General features: G+C 34.4%; 2 protein-coding genes across 2 annotated transcripts; one reads left to right on the forward strand and one right to left on the reverse strand.

Annotated features, from left to right (window-relative positions):
• Positions 1 to 4,311: 4,311 nt before the first annotated feature.
• On the forward strand, positions 4,312 to 5,770 carry LOC119616141 (40S ribosomal protein S23). The gene is made up of 3 exons (XM_037972391.1): positions 4,312 to 4,395; positions 4,922 to 5,081; positions 5,378 to 5,770. Exons 1-3 carry the CDS (start codon positions 4,392 to 4,394, stop codon positions 5,643 to 5,645), a joined length of 432 nt encoding a protein of 143 aa, XP_037828319.1. The 5' UTR covers positions 4,312 to 4,391; the 3' UTR covers positions 5,646 to 5,770.
• A 1,772-nt stretch (positions 5,771 to 7,542) lies between these two features.
• On the reverse strand, positions 7,543 to 15,829 carry LOC119616144 (nucleoprotein TPR). Its single transcript, XM_037972401.1, has 7 exons — positions 15,490 to 15,829; positions 11,982 to 15,157; positions 8,711 to 11,922; positions 8,188 to 8,507; positions 7,982 to 8,118; positions 7,773 to 7,917; positions 7,543 to 7,707 (listed from the first exon to the last, which is right to left on the reverse strand). Exons 1-7 carry the CDS (start codon positions 15,638 to 15,640, stop codon positions 7,571 to 7,573), a joined length of 7,278 nt encoding a protein of 2,425 aa, XP_037828329.1. The 5' UTR covers positions 15,641 to 15,829; the 3' UTR covers positions 7,543 to 7,570.
• Between the last annotated feature and the right edge of the window lie 815 nt (positions 15,830 to 16,644).

Here is a 16,644-nt window from a genome sequence, read left to right on the forward strand (position 1 = left end):
TACCTATTGTGGTTATGCTGAAAGTTAAGGAAAATGCCTACGGAGCCCCATACTTAGAAACGCCTTGTTTAACATTAACATTATAAATTTCAAATTCCCTCTAAAACACTGTGCATTAAAGGCTACACATGTATACACATGTTTTCATTTTCAAAAAAAAAAAAAAAAACTATATCGATGACTTGATATATATTGAATAATACAAGCAAATACAAAAAACAAAGACACATAAAGTCTAAAAGACAGACAAACACACACAGTCCAAAAAAAAAAGTACTGAATTAAAATGAAGAAAAATTCTGTGAATGGCAAATAATACAAATAAAAGGGCCTCTCAATACTACTATACTATAGTGCGAGTTTTAATGTGATGATTACCCACGAGATAATGGGCGCCAAAGTGTGATTATAATTATCGTATGAATGGGACAACGGCAAAAAACAAACTACAACTGCAACAACAACAACAAAATAATAATGTTAAATGTTGAAATACATACATGTTAGTATGTTTATATACATATATTTACATATGTCCGTTTGTCTGTATATGTATAAGTTAAATTTGTTTTTAGTTTAGTTTATTTTCTTAACCTTTTGTCATCTTTTGGTTTTTTGCTTTATTTTACTATTTCATTACAATTAACTTTCGGAAATAAATGTTACAAAAAAGGCACACATGCGTTTTAACTGAGACATCGTCAACATCATCGTTGTCAATAAGTGTCACACATATTCATTCAGTTTGTCTATCTCTCTCTCTCTCTCTGTAATGAAATGAACATGTTCAAAGGGATTATTTTTTTAAAAGCTAAGTTTTACATATTTACAACTCCAACTCACTAATGGGGAGTTGTGTGTAAAGAAAATATTTTCTCTTTTCTTTGGAGTTTCTTTTTTTTTATTAGTGAGTCATGACTCATTTGCATAGTTTTAGGGAGAGCATTCATATGTATAAATATTTAGCTTATACTCTATACACAAAGTGTTTGCTTTTATTATAGAAAGATGAAAGAAATGGTTGAAATGAATGACTGAGTGACAGACTGGTTGTTAGAATTTTTTGTTTTTTTTTTTCGCTTTTATTTTTGTATATTTTTGCTTTTGCTCGCAGTATTTACTGTCTGTGTGCGTATAAGCCACATGCAAATGTTGAGCGAAAAAATTTTCCACATACGTAGTGTTGGTTGGTCGTCGTTCGGATTAAATTTATGCTATTTCCATTTTGTTGTTTTTGTTTTTCAAGATTAATTCGTACTGTTCATTTCACCATAAAAACTAAAATTTGTATTTTCTTTTTTTTTGTTGCTTGTATGTAGTTTTTGTAGCAGTAAATTCTCTTGACTTTTTTATTTTTTTTTTTTTGTTTATTTCAATTCTCATCTTATTCTTGTTGTTATTTCTTTTTGCTTTTTATTATGTGTCTGTGTTTATTTATTCATTATTTTGCCATTAAATGTTGTTTCTTCCGTTTTGGTAAATAATGTTTATGAATTAAAAATGTTGGAATTTTGATTTCAAAACTAACTAGTTGGCAATTACTGCAAGCACCTTTTAGCCGAAATATTAATTGTATTGACTGCAAAATGGTTTCTTGAAATATAAATACAATTTGCAAATTAGTTTTGCTTAGATTTTGACCTTTATTTAACCCTTATATTGCTTCTTAAACTGAAGGATGCTAAAGATCGCACAGTGGGTTCGTTTACAAATAAATATTTATTAATGGTGTCATTGGCAAAATATTGATTTGGCCAATTTTTAATAACAAACAACTAATATTTCATCTCTACTTCTCCTAACATGCCAATAACAGTACAGTGGTTTCATATACACATGTTTTTGTTTCAAAACTTTATACAGATTCTTTTTTTTTAAATATTCCCAGCAAAAACTTGCATTGGTTAAAATTTTACAATTTACTTATACAATAGCATTTTAAGTCATTACATATTTTAACGCAGTGATGACATTGGATGCAAGTTCTTACCGCGCTCGCTTACAAGTAGGGAGTTAGGTTACTACTTACTACAATCGACGGCAAAAAAGGATTTAAGCAAGTAGTTTGGTTTTTGAGGGGAAAAAACAGCTTCATTTGCATAAACTTTCGAAAACAAAATATGTATAGTTATTTGTAAGTCATTACTAAACTTCTTCTAAGTAATGCAGGCGGTATGTAGCAGCCATTGAAATGTAAATTCTTCAGTAAATACAATTCATTACCATGTTTTGCCGGATTAATAGTAAATTTTTCCGCCATATACTAGGTACCAGCTTTCTAGATCTCATTGTTAAGTCTTTTGTTCTAAAATTTTCTGTTTTGCTCCATTTTTTATTTTAATTTTAACGTGGTTTTTAAACCCATTATCATTAATTCTGCTACTACTGCATTTTTTGTTTTTTTCAAAACTTACATACTTAGGTTCGGCTGATAAACACTAATCTCTTTAATAAAAAAAGTTTCTGTCGGCAACTAACAACGAGAAAAAAATAAAAACTTAAACATTTTTTAAAGTTATTAAATATTAATTTCATGTGATATAATAATTGTTGTTGTTTTTACTCATATGATTTTATAAGAAGCCAACACAAGGCTCTTCAAAGATTTTAACTTAAATCTTATCAAAAGTATAAAAACTAAGAAATAAAAAGAACCAATAGCTTTTTTCACAGTGTATATTAAGGGGTTAGGAATTGGGATGCCATATTTATGATTTTTTTGTTTACTTTTCAGAAGACTCCAGATATCTGTGAGATCCAAATCTTTAATAATTCTATCAGACATGTTCTCGAAAAGGTCACTATATAAAAATCACCAAAATTAGTCCATAGATAAAGGTAATATGAGCAAAAATCAGAGATAACCTCTGAAATTAAGCAAGGATGGGAAAACAACTTTTTAAGTTTTCTATAATATATGAAAACCTTTAAGAGTGTACTTTTTGATACTTTTTCGTTTTTAAAAAGTACTTTTTGAATTTACTATAATATTGAACCTAGAAACATCAAATTAAACATTCAGAGTTCTGAGTGAATGAAAATCTGTAGAAAAGGATTTTTGGTACTTTTTCGTTCTTCAACTAGTACTTTTTTGTTTTTCTGAAATATTGAACCTAGAAACATATAATCAGACATATAAGATCCTAATGGAATAAAAATCTATAAGAGTTTTTTTTTAGTACCTTTTGTTCTTCAACTGGTACGTTTTTAAATCTTTTATAATATTAAACGCAAAATTAAACACGCCCTATATTGATTGAATAAAACTTTATAAAAGGGAAGCTTCTTCATACAGAAAATGCTTTTTTGATTTTCTGAATTTTTAAACATATAAACAAAAAATCATACATATAGAATCCTGATGGAATGAAAATTTACAAGACTAAACTTTTTTAATCTTTTTTTTAATATTAAACTTTGAAACATCTATAAAAATGATCTTTCTGGTACTTTTTCGTTATTTTCGTTATACTTTTCTGATTTTCTGAATTATTGAATCTGGAATCATAAAATCAGACATTCATCAGACTTTTGGTACTTTTTTTTGTTGACTTTCTGGTACTTTTTATTTATAAGATTCGGGACAGCCGAATAAACGATGAAATTCAGTATAAATAACTTTTATATAAACATAAATCCTTGCACCAAATGTTATGAGGATAGACCCATATTTAACCCTATCCACCATATAAAGTATCTTTCAGAAAATCAGCCTCTAAACAATTTTGTATTAAGAAAAAGAGCAATAACTTAGTCAATTGTTAATCGATTTAGACATAGTTTTCCAATACATTAATAAATAGTACGGTTCCTATATATTCATATATTTCTCTAGATTATTTAAACTACATATATGGCATTATAAAGGCCTCAGCTTCTACTTTCTAAATCCCTTGTGAAACTTAAAATCGGTTGAGATTCAACTATGTAACTGATTTATAAATGCTTGAAAGTACGAATACCAGGGTTTTCCCCGTATCTTAATATTTTACAGGAGTTTGGCAAATTTTAAATACAGACTCTTGTTCTGCTCGGATCTATCTTTCTGAAAAATAGTATTACTTTACAGGTATTTCTGTTTTCGTTTATTTTGTCTCACTGTGTTATCAATCATTTTAAATTAACAAAATTTCATACTTTTAATATAAAAAATTGTTAATACATCATTAACAAATGCTATTCACAATAAACACAACTTTTTACACATAATCTGGCAACATTCGTCGAATAAAATTTTCCCTTTACATAAATTTCCCACCGCAAAATACAACCCTATATTGCACAGTTGTAAAATTTCTGTTTTTTATACAACGCTGCAGACAGAGATGGTTATAATGCTGGCTCTATCTCGTTCTTTTATTTCCGCCATTGCTTGAGAAAGTTTGGAAATTATGGGTGAGTTACGAAAATTATTTAATTTTTACGGGAAAATTACAAAAATGCATCAAATAATAAGTGAAAATGTTGTAAACAGTGTCCAAACTAAGTGAATTAAATATAATTAAAGAAATTTGTCGGAAAATCCCTGTAGAAAATGTCTACTGAAAACTTGACTCTTCGCGTACGAAGTCGGTGTCTGTGAATGTATGTAATGTGTGTGTCTCGTATGGAATGAAAAAGGCCGCATTCTGAGATTCGTGAGTAAAATGTGTTAAATGAAAAACCTCAAATATCTACGACATCAGTGATAATATTGTGAAAATTATGTTAAAAATGCTTTTGTATGTTGTAAATATTGTGTATTTTGAAATTATTAAGTGCAAGTAGAGTGCAAAAGCTTGGAAATGTTGAATGAAGGAGGATGAAAATCGTACACATTTTATAGTGCAAGATGCTTAGTAATTTTTCTGTGTATTTGTTGTTACTTTGATTTTTTGTTGACATGTTTTTTCAACTGTTTGTTGTTTTTGTTTATTTATAGGTAAACCAAGAGGTCTCCGCACTGCCAGAAAGCACGTCAACCACCGTCGTGATCAACGTTGGGCTGACAAAGACTACAAAAAGGCTCATTTGGGTACAAGATGGAAGGCCAATCCTTTCGGTGGTGCTTCCCATGCCAAGGGTATTGTACTTGAAAAAGTGTAAGTATCTCGTGATGAAAATGTTTACAAGTGTTTGAGTGTGTGTGTGTGTGAAATTCTAAAAGCCGGCCTAAGCTCTTGATTTGACTCGCAGTATATTTTTGTGTTTTTGTTTATTTTGATTTCAAATCATATCACAGGAGTATACTGTGAGTTAACAAGCAGCACAATTCTTCAAAGTGGAGGAAGGAGGGAGTACAAATCTCCAATGATCGATCTAAAGAATTAATTAAATATATTTTATTCCGATTTGATATGAAATATTGTAATAATATTTTCTTCTCCTTCTATTCCAGTGGTGTTGAAGCCAAACAGCCTAACTCTGCTATCCGTAAGTGCGTGAGAGTCCAATTGATCAAGAACGGTAAGAAGATCACCGCTTTCGTACCTCGTGATGGTAGCTTGAACTACATTGAAGAAAACGATGAAGTTTTGGTTGCCGGTTTCGGTCGTAAAGGTCACGCCGTCGGTGATATTCCCGGTGTACGTTTCAAGGTTGTCAAGGTCGCTAACGTTTCCTTGTTGGCCTTGTACAAGGAAAAGAAGGAACGTCCAAGATCATAAGATGTTTGTGTTTTAGTTTTAAAACCCATTTATAAGGAAAACAAAGTTTTTAATTTGTTTTTACACATTCTTTAATCTTTAAACAAATACAACAAAAAACACTTAAAAAATCAAAAAAATGTTAATTTAAATTTTGTTTCATTTTGAAATGAGTGGAGTAGAGTAAGAGGTGTTGAGTGTTAGATGAGTTTAAGTAGTTTGTAATTATTAAACTCTTGTTAGGTGAGGAGTTACTCTGTAAAGCAATTATAACGGTTTTATCAGGCATGTAACATATGACCATAGTAAATAAATTGATTAAAGTAAAACAAATTTCAATTCTACTTTTTTTAAAGAATTTGGAAAAATAATTCCTCTTTCGATCGCAATGGAATTCTGTGACAGGTTTGTAATCCTGTAATTTATTGAAAAGTTATCCTAAACTAAAAAAATATACAATGTAATACGTTTCATTGTTCATTTAAATAAATAAGCGGACAGGTGTATGGTCTTTTTTTTTTTAATTCGGCCCCTTTTGGGAGTAAAAACTGTATTTTGGTACTATTTTTTAAAGCTTAAGTTTTTGAAATTATGCATAACGGTACGGAAAATTACAAATTAATAACTTTTTGAATATTAGGACCTTTAAATTGTAACTATATTTGGTACTTTTCCATTTTTTAATGGAGGGCTCTCACAACGATATTGCAACTTTTTTGATCATTATAGGAGAAAAAAGTACCAAAAGGGAGTAAAACGAGAAATTTGATTTATTTCAAACTCAATGAAAAATTTTTGGAATTCTGGTATTAAGGAATAGTTATCGGTACATTCTCGTTCAACTAGCACTTTTCGAGTTTTCTATAATATTGAACCAAGAAACCTAAGATTACATATCTATGGTCCCAAGTGCATTAAAGTCTATTAATAAACTTTAAATCGTGCAGAGTGCTAATAAAATGAATATCTATAAATGAGTACATATTTATCGATCCTTAACTGCTACTTTTTGAACTTTCTATAACGTTGAATGTTAGAAACATGAAGTTAAATATTTAAAGTCTGGACTAAATAAGAATCTATAAAGTCATACTTTTTGGTACTTTTTTAATTATTAAAAGGTATTTTCTGATAATTTTTCGTTCTTCAGATGGTTCTTTTTGTATTTCCTATAATATTGAACTTTGAACCATAAAATATAACATGCAGAGACCTGATTAAATGAGAATCTATATGTTAATGGTATTTTTTTTTCATTCTTTAACTGGTAGTTTTTAATATTGAACCTAGAAACATGAATTTAAACATGGACTTTCTCAAATACTTTGTACCTAGAGTCTAGAAAAAGAGCAAAGTTTATAGATAAGTTGGTAAAAAAGTTTAGAATCAGATTTACAATCCAAAGTTATTCCCACAAATCACCCAGTTATCCATAGAAAATAAAAAAATCAAATTTATTATGTTTTGGAAATATTTTATGTATTTTTAGATGAATATGTTGTATTTCTATTATTAATTATATAGTTTATAATATATGAAGAGTTAAAACTAATTATATTCTATAATTAAAAAAAAGAAAAAAATATGAATCTTAAATGACGGTTATGTTATATAATGTAGTTCAGTTTAAGTATGTATTCAATATGGATACGTATACGTATGACAAAAAAAGTGAATTCTAAAATATGTGTCAAAAACAAGCGATCGATTATATCAATGCAAATGTTAAAGGATCTATGAAGAAATATTTTTAAGTCCAAAAAGGAAAATAATAGGAAACCAAAAAAAGGGGAGGGCCAAGTAATTTATGAATGTTTTGTGGGGGACGCTTACAAATAATTACAAAACTAGAGAAAAATCACTTCAAACAATTTACAAAAAAATATTTGATGATTGATTGTAGAAAAAAAGTAAAGAACCGATGTTTAAATTAAGTTTTATTAAAATTAAATTCTATTGGAAAAATTGCCACCGCCTGGTCGTCGCATGCGTCTAGCGCGTTGGCCTCTCTGATTACCAAAAGCACCACGTCCAGGGCTGCCCGGTTGGTTGTTGGCAGCATTACGTGAATTGCCTGGGGAATCTAGTAAATGTAGAAAAATACTATTTAGTAAAATAGCTTTTGGATTTACCATCTAAAGTACTCACCTTGCCATACTATGGGAGTGGGACGACTACCGCCACGTTGAAAACCACCTCTATTCTGTCTTCTATTTGAGGGTGTGCCTTTTGTTGCCTTAGATCGGGTATTTATAGACGGTGAGGTAGAAGCTTCTGCTTCACGGCCCTCCTCCTAAATTAAATCATAAAAGTTAGTATGTTTTTCTAAAATTTTTATTTGATGATTAAAACCTTACCTCAACTTCTTCGACAGCTTGTTTTTCTCCCTCTGAAGAAACGCCATCGGCACCCTCATTGTCTTCTGAAGTGGCTTCAATTTGATTTTGTTGTATATCTTGAATTTCAGATTGTGTAGCTCCACTACTGTGATGGCCTATGTACAATAAAAAAGTGTTTGTATTATGGAATATATTCTATTTACATATTGTTCTTCGTTACTTACTCTCACTGTCAATATTTTCGGAAGCTTCTACAGAATCACCAGCTTCTTCTTCATTAAAATCATCATCGCCCTCTACTGCTTCTTCAATGTTGTCCTTTTGATTATCTTCCGATGTTGCTTCAGCATTTTTCTTTTGCTCATAATCTTCAGACATAAATTCTCCGCCAGCGGCTGCTTCTCCACCTTCATCAGCATTAGTGCCTTGATTTTCTTGTCCATCTTCGGCAGAATGTTCACCAGATTGTTGTGCAGTATTAGACGAAGCACTATCGGTGCCGTAAGTAAATTTAGAGTCTTGTGGTGAACTAACGATTTCAGTACTGATGAAAAATAAAATTGTTAAACATTTTTCAAAATTTAGTTTTCGAAAAATAATTCATTTTTATTTAGCTTTATTTTTTTAATACTTTTTAAATTTTTTTGAACATTATTTTAAAAAAATTTAGAATTTGTTCAATAATTTATCTGTGAAAATCTCGGCCCAGCCGAACATACCACCCCACCTTACATGTCTATAACGAACCTGTCAGATCGGCGAGCTCCACTCATTTCAGAAGTCTCTGTTACATCTGCACCCTGTTGCATTTTCATAAGTGTAGCCTTTTGCTGTCTGGTCAATGTATTAGCCTGTTTTCTCTGTGGCGATTCTCCACTGCCACTGCTGATGGCTTGACTTTGTTGATTATTGTCCTGTTGGCTATGAGCCTTGGCCATAGCAGCAGCTGCTGCAGCACTTGTACTGGCACCAGTTGCATAAGGATCATTATCTGCTTGACCAGCCGCTCCGGCTGACGAGCATTGTCCGTGATTTTCTAAATCTTCATCGACATCTACTTCATTGTTGTCGGCTTCACCAGCTTCGTGGCGTAAGTTGCTCTCATTTACTTCAGGACATTCATTTTCGTCCATATCTTGATCTTGATCGTAGTCTTCGTAAACTTCGTGTTCACCATCGCCATCGGTGGGACCACCCTCATCGGCCTCGGCTTCTGCCATGCCATCATCTTCAGAATCTAAAACGACAACATCGTCTTCTTGATCGCGTTGAGATGAGGTTGGTACTTGATCGACATCAATACCCGAGTCGGAAACACCAGCTGTCATTACTGCGGCTTCTGCACTGTGCATTGGCGCTCTCATACGTTTGGGATGTTTAGCTGATGATGATTTATCCGAATCATCGGCAGTTGTGGACGATTCTCCCTCCAATTCCCTAGGACGTTTGTGTCCAGCCGAAGAACCTGCTTGGGTAGTTGTAACATTGCTGCTGGACGGTGTGTGCCGATTGTGACTACTGACTGCAATATGCGAAGAACAACCAGTGGATCCCGAAGTACTGGGTTGTGGATTATTGGGATCTTGTATAAGCTGTACATTGACCGAAGGAGCGGACTGAGCAGAGCCTTCTACTCTAGGCGAAACGAGAGCAACAACTTGTGCCTGATTGCCACTACCGCCACTAACATGGGCCTGTGGCTCATTCTGTTGTGGTTGCTGGATACTTTCGGCTTCTTGAGAACTTTCAGCGGCTGAAGCTGAACCCATGGGTGGAACAGCGGCAACTGCTACAGAGGCTGAACTGCTGGTTGATGGCATGTAGTCGGTGTGTGATGATGTTGGAGATGAAGACATGGTTTCCAAAGAAGCACTACCAGTGGTATGTACCTGTTGTTGTGGCGGTACTAAAGCAGTATTGCTACTGCCCGCTGCAGAAGAGGGTGTGCTTGAAGGTGTTGAAGTCGACGAAGTAGAGGTGGAGGATGTCGATGTTCCAGCCACTACATTACTGCCAGTCGAAGAACTTTGTTGACTGGTGGGTAGAATGGCAGCTGTACGTGTATTTTGCACTGATATAGGTCTAATGCTGGCCAAAGGTGTTTCTCCGCCACGCCAGGGTGTAACAGTGGCCGATTGCTGCACTGAAGCTGTACCCGACATGGGTTTAACATTCGCAGTTCGTGGCGACGAATCAGATATTGAACCCTTTTCTGAAGCCACTGATGAAGTGGAGGGTTTGGCAGATTGTTGTAAACCCAATTGGCGGTTTAACTGATTGATGCGCATTATAAGAGACTCATTTTCTCTGGTCAAACGTTGAACATCTTCTTTATTGCGATTGTTTTGCTCCATCAGCTCACGCTCCAAACGAGCCAAAGTATCTTCGTACTGTGATTTCATTTCATTAATGGCCGCCTCATGTGCCTCGGTACTTTGAAGCAATTTAGTTTTAGTTGCGGCCAATTCACTGCTGACCACATTACGTGACTCGGTCAAGCTAACAATGTGAGTTTTAGCCTCACGCAATAAAGTTTTAGTGCGTTCATCGATTTCTATCGAAGTCTTAAGATCTTCATGTTCTTTGCGTATTTTCTCGTTTTCCTCTTGCATGGTGCGTATGACGCCATTAAGACTTTCAATTGTGCTACGTTGTTGTTCCAACTCGGCTTTTGTGGCTGCTTCAGGATTATTATTGGCTCCGCCTAATTCTATGCCATCTTGACCGGCAGTATTGTTGGCAGCATCTCCACCTGCCGCTGCTGAAGCAGGAGTTTTGTTTAGTAACTCCAAATAAGAATCTTTGTAGCGTTTGGCGATTTTGCGTATTTGAACTTCCTTATTTTTAGAATCTTGCAGCAATTGTTCTTTAGACTCCAAGTCTTCTGTGACCTTTTGTACGGCTTCTTCCTTAGCCAACAGCTTGTTCTTCAACTCCATGACCTCTTGCATGAGGCGGGAATTGGTTTGTTTCATAGTGGCGACATCGGCATTCAAACTCTTCTTATCTTCGGTCATTACATGAAGCTGTCTCTCCAATGAAGCTAATTCTGCTTCAAGGCGCGCCTTCTCACCCTTAACTCCCTGCAATTCTTCGTTAAGCGATTTGATTTGTTCTTTTTCGGCCGTTAGCATTTTGGCCAAGTTTTCACGCTCTGTCTGTAAACGTTTGAATTCTTCGGGATTCTTGTTACTCTTTTCAACTAAGACATTTGCTCTTTGACGCCATCTCATAGCCTCTGTACGCAATGAACTATTTTCAGAGTTAAGTTCATCGATCTTGGTGTTAAGATCACGATTTTGTGTTTGCAATGGGAACAGTTCATCCTCTAAAGCACTAATGCGTTCATTTAACTCCTTAACACGTTGAGTAAGAGCATTGCGTTCTTCACGCAAAACGCGATTGCTATCGGTAACAGCATTTAAGGTTTCGATTTTACGTAAAATTTCCTCATGTTTGGAGGCCGAAATAAGATTTGTATCGGTCTTGGAACGTTCACGATTAAGGAAATCTTGCAACTCTTCGTTTTTCTTTTGTAAGATGGTGAACTCTGACGAGAGTCTTGTGTTTTCAGCCTTTAATATGTCCATTTTAGCCACGGTTAGATCTTTTTCTTTACGTAAGAACTTTATGATTTGCAATAATTGTTCGTTATTTTTATTTTCAGCTTCTGCATCCAACATGGAACGGCTTAAATCGGTAGTTGAGGTATCCATGGCAGAATCATTGAGATTTCCGGCTGGTGCCGACTGACTAATGGCGGTCAGTTTAGAAGATAGAGCTTCGATTTGATCGTGAAGATTGGCATTTAAAGAGTTTAGATCTTCTACGCGTTTTTCGAACTCTTCTTTTTCTTTGCGTAATAGAGCAATGTTTTCTTCTTGCGAACGCTTGACATCCTCCAAAGCAGACTTGGCACTATCTCTATCCATGGTAAGTTCTTTGATTTGGCTTTGTATCTAAAAATAAAATAAATTTTATTATTTGCAATATTTTTGTTTATGTCGTTACAACCTACCTTCACCAATTCTTGCTTAACTTTACCCAGTTCTTGGATATCAGCCGAATGTAATATCATTTCATTGGCATATTTAGATTCCACACTGTTCAGGTTTTCTGACAGTGTAATATTTTCAGCTCTTAGAGTGCGTAAATTGCGATTGCATTCACTTACTTTTTGTAGAGAATCTTTAAGTTCATCTTGCAGTTTTCTTATCTGTTCAGCAGGGGCATTATTCGTTACGGGTGCTTCTATAACAGTAGCCAATTGTAAATCAGCTTCCAGTTCGTTAATTCGATTTTTAAGATTCATTTCGGAAGTGCGCAGTTCTTTCAATTCTGCCTCTGTTTTTGCTACATATTCAGTGTGAACTTCATGCAGATTTTTAATTTCGGTTTCAGCACTTTGCGACATCTTGTAGTATTGATCGGCATGCTCCTTTGCCTTGGCCAGATTTGCTGTGAGGGATTCTATTTCAATTTTCGATTCCTCATATTTGACTTCAAATTCTCGAGCTTTTTTGTTTGCCAATACAATAGGATTGTCGTTCTTAGAAGGTGTAAGACTTTCTTGAAGTTTCTTACTGAGTTCATCGATTTGTAGAGCCTTGGTTTGTAGTTCTTCTCGCATGCTGATTAGTTCAAGACGCAACTTGTCTGCTTGGGACTTTTCCTCTTCCATTAGTTTTTTGGCCGAATCAGCTTGTCTCTTCAAATCATTGGTGGTTTCACGGAAACGATCTTCTTCCTCCTGGAATCTTCTTCTTTGAGCCGACAATTCCCGCACAGTTTCATCCAAACGTTGCTCAAGTCTGGCTTTGCCTTCCATTTCAGATCTCTCCAAATTGGATTTAATAAGTTCTAAATTATTAAGCAGTAACGATTGGCTCTGTTGCTCACGATTAAATGCTTCCTTTTCAGATTGCAAACGTCCAACAGTGTCCTTTAGTATGCGATTTTCATGCCTTAAACGACTGGACTCTGATTCGGCTGCAGATTGGTTGCGCTGCGATTTCATGATTTCGTCCTTAAGATAGAGTACAGATTGTTCATGTTTGACAATGGTATTTTCATAGTTTTTATTGCGATCTTCTAAAGCCTGTATCTGCTGCTTATAAGTCTGTATATTCTTCTGTTGCAATTTGATTTGCTCTTTGGTGTATTCCAGTGTAGACACCAACTTGCAATTAGTAGAAGTAAGTTCTCTAACCTCAGTGCGCATTGAATCAAACTGTTCGTTAAGTATTTTTTCATTATTTTTCTTTTCCTGTGAATAATACTCATACTGCTCCTTGAGGGTCTTATAGTTATCTCTAACATCTTGTAATTGTTGTTCCAAATCACGTATACGTTTTTCGTATTCTTTCGACTTTGCATTCTTAGCGGCCGGAGATTGGGCTGATACATTCAGAGTTTCATTTTCTTCACCGCCCATAGTATCATCTTCCATGTCGCTTAGTTCGTCTGGTGAGGATTGTTTGTTGAGTTTCTTTTGCAATTCGAAGTACAATTTCTTGTAACGTTCACATTTGGACACTAAAGTGGCTACGGTGTTGTTTTGTTGATTCAAAGTGTCCTGCATGCTTTGGAATTTACTGGCGTAGTTCTCTAGTTTCTCTTGATAAGAAGCCTCGTCCAATTCCTGCTTAAGAGCCTCAGCTTCTTCAAGTTTTGTACTTAGATCTCTGACGAGCAGTAAAAGTTTTTGATTGTTTTCTTGTAGTTCTGTGATGTTGTTAAATGTTACCAGTTTCTTGGATATGACATCGTCGGTGGTGGTGATATTACCCCATTGTGAAGAACTACAGTTGGCGCCGTCTGTTGTTAAACCTATGCGCAATTGTTCGATTTCTTTGAGCAAGTAACAGACCTGGCGACTGAGATCTGTTTGTGAATGTTTGAGCTTTTTGTTCTCTCTTTCCATGTGGTTCAATTTGGCATGGGCATCAACTAACAATTCTTCCATATCGGTTTTCTTGGACAATAATTCATCACGTTGATGGGCTAGAATATTATTAGTTTCCAAGAGTTTTTCATATTCTAATTCCTGCTTCTTGACCATGGGAGCATTTTCATTAAGCTCGCTGAGAATAGTTTTCAGTTGAAGATTCAATCTAGCCAATTCACGCTTCTGCATTTCTGATTCTTCCGTGGCTTTAACATACAATGAGTAGAGTTCGGTAAGAGACATATCGGAACGTATCAAGCGTGAAGCCACTGCGGCGGTAGGTGCCAATTTTGATATGGCGTTTTCTACACTTTCATCTTGTAGTTCCTTGAGCAATTCATTGGCATGTTTAACTTCATCTTTGAGCGCTTCAATAACTTTGTTCTTTTCTTCCAAATCTTGTTCGTGTTTCAGTTGGGTGGCCTTAAATGTGGTCTCCAGCTCACCATATTGGTCACTGGCTTCGGCTAACATGCGCTTAAGATCGGATAGAGCGGCAGACAATTCGTTGCGTTCAATATCAGTGTCCTCGCAATTGCTCTTGTATAGATCGGACAACTTCGTTTTGGCATCTAATTCTTTCTTATAGAAATCCATCATCTTCTGAGCTTCCTCACTTTGACCCAACATTTTAGTGGACAGTTCTTGGATATTTTGTGTTAAGCGTTCAATAGTTTCTTTGTACTGATTGCATTGCACCTGTATGATTTTCACTTCTTCGGTCTTCTCGGTCAAACGTGCTTCCAATTGCATGGTATTCATGGTATTTTCTCGTCTAATGTTTTGTAATTCTGAAATATTGCGATTAAGATCCTGTGATAGAGTTTGTATCTGTTTGTGCAACATTTCGCGTTCCTGTTCCATGCGGCGTTCCTTGAAATCCAAAGCCACCTCTTTACTCTCGATTTCATCTACGCGAGCTAATGCCTCACATTTGGCAGTAATGGCCGCCTTAAGCTGTTGTTGGTAGGCTTTTAGATCCTGTTGCAAGCGTTCTAGTTCGCTATTTTGTCTTTCAATCACTTTCAACAAGTGATCACGATCGTCTGCTATGGCCTTCTTTTCATTGCGCAACGTGGACAATTCTCTCTCATAGGAACTAGTGGTCTCCAATAGTTGTTTGCGTTCATTGGACACCGTGTCCAATTGACTACGAAGTTCGGTAACATTTTGGTTGTAGTTTTGTAACTTTAATTCATAGTCCTGTATTTGAGCCTGTAGCTCGTCGGCTTTAAGCTCATAGTCATCTAAAGTTGATAAAAATAAAGATAAGCAGAAAATAATTACATGTCCTACTCCATATTATGTGGTTTTTATCATTTCTTTTGGCGCACATTTCAGTTTGTCATAAAAATGACTACAACATTTTCTCTGCCAAACAAAATTCACTTTTTGTTGTTGTTTCTTCTTTTCTATGCTGCGCTGCCAAACAAAAGATTGACAGACGCCGCCATTGAAAGAAAGAAAAAATGAAACAGGTTAACAAAGCTGTCTCAATTTTTTCTTTTAACCGGTAATAAATTTACGATTATTTAACTTAACTATAAATATTAAGATTTTCTATAAATATATTACTTACGTAGTCGATTGGCCGCTGCTTTATCTTTACAATATTCATCGAAAAATTCATCCAAATATTTTTTCAATTTATCTTGCACCCCTTGTGGTGTCTGCTCCAACTCTTCGGGCGATAAAATGTTTGTTAATACTTGTGGACCGCCAAGATCCATTTTTACTGTCGATATACACAATATATTTTCACAAAAACTACGAATGGAATGAATTTCTTTTAAATTTCTTCTTTATTTATTGCTTTTTTTAATGTAATTGCAATTTAATGCGGCTTTTAATATTTGCGTTGTATAGAAAATGCGACTACACGAAATTACTTTTTTTTGCAAACTACTACAGTGTTACAAAAAGAAGAAAAGAAACGCGTTACAGGGTTGTATACTCGCATAAATAGAGTTGCCTGATTTTGAGTTAAAAAAATCGCTTGTTTTACATAATTGAAGAGATTTTTATAATAAATGTTTTTTTTTGTAAAAGCTCTTTGTTAAATTGTTGTTTTAGTTGCTTTGTAGTTAAACAGTGTTGTTATTTTTAATAATTAATTATTTTTTGTTTAAATTTTTTGTAATCAATAAAAAATTAAAGTTTTTGTGTTGCCCTGTTGGATGCGTTAAATTTCTAAAATAGATGTGGCAGCATATTTTGTTTTTATCTTCAAAGGCTGCCAGATGATTTTGTGTGAAAATTTGCTTTCATTTTTAAATAACTTGTGTTTGTTGTTGTTGCAAACAAACAACAACAAAAACAACAGGTAAATTTTGACATTGTTGTCCTTTTTAAACATACACAAAATGCATGTCGTTTTTTCTTACATGTGTTGTTGCTGGTTCTAGAAAATCATTATAAAAACATCTGTCATTTGTTTTAGTATACTTCAGGATAGACAAAAAGGATTAGTCTGTATGTAGTTGTTGGAAATCTGTGTCCTTGAATGTTTTGAACGTTATATAGTTAAGTTAGAATGTAGGGTTCTGTAAATCGACTTTGTCGAAAAAAGTTTGCTGTTTTATTTAAAAAGCCGATATGTATGTAAGTTGATTTTAAACAACTTGTGTGCTACATGTGCACACAAGGCTTAATCGACTCAGAAAGTGATTCTATGCAGACTGGCATAAAATTTTTTTGGTTCTTGCAAATATCAGTATAAAATCATAATACCTTC

Source organism: Lucilia sericata, unplaced genomic scaffold (genome assembly GCF_015586225.1).
Source record: "Lucilia sericata isolate MDLA Ls3-8-SP2 unplaced genomic scaffold, ASM1558622v1 Contig000058F_arrow, whole genome shotgun sequence".
NCBI classification, from domain to species: Eukaryota; Metazoa; Arthropoda; class Insecta; order Diptera; family Calliphoridae; genus Lucilia; species Lucilia sericata.

Bases quoted from the DNA above. Each gene is read 5' to 3' on its own strand.
- LOC119616141 (XM_037972391.1), top strand. The intron at 5,082-5,377 runs GTAAGTATCTCG...CTTCTATTCCAG, and splicing joins GGTATTGTACTTGAAAAAGT to TGGTGTTGAAGCCAAACAGC.
- LOC119616144 (XM_037972401.1), bottom strand. From the start codon at position 15,640: ATGGATCTTGGCGGTCCACAAGTATTAACAAACATTTTATCGCCCGAA. The intron at 11,923-11,981 runs GTAGGTTGTAAC...TTTTATTTTTAG, and splicing joins TTAAGCAAGAATTGGTGAAG to ATACAAAGCCAAATCAAAGA. The intron at 7,708-7,772 runs GTGAGTACTTTA...TACATTTACTAG, and splicing joins CACTCCCATAGTATGGCAAG to ATTCCCCAGGCAATTCACGT.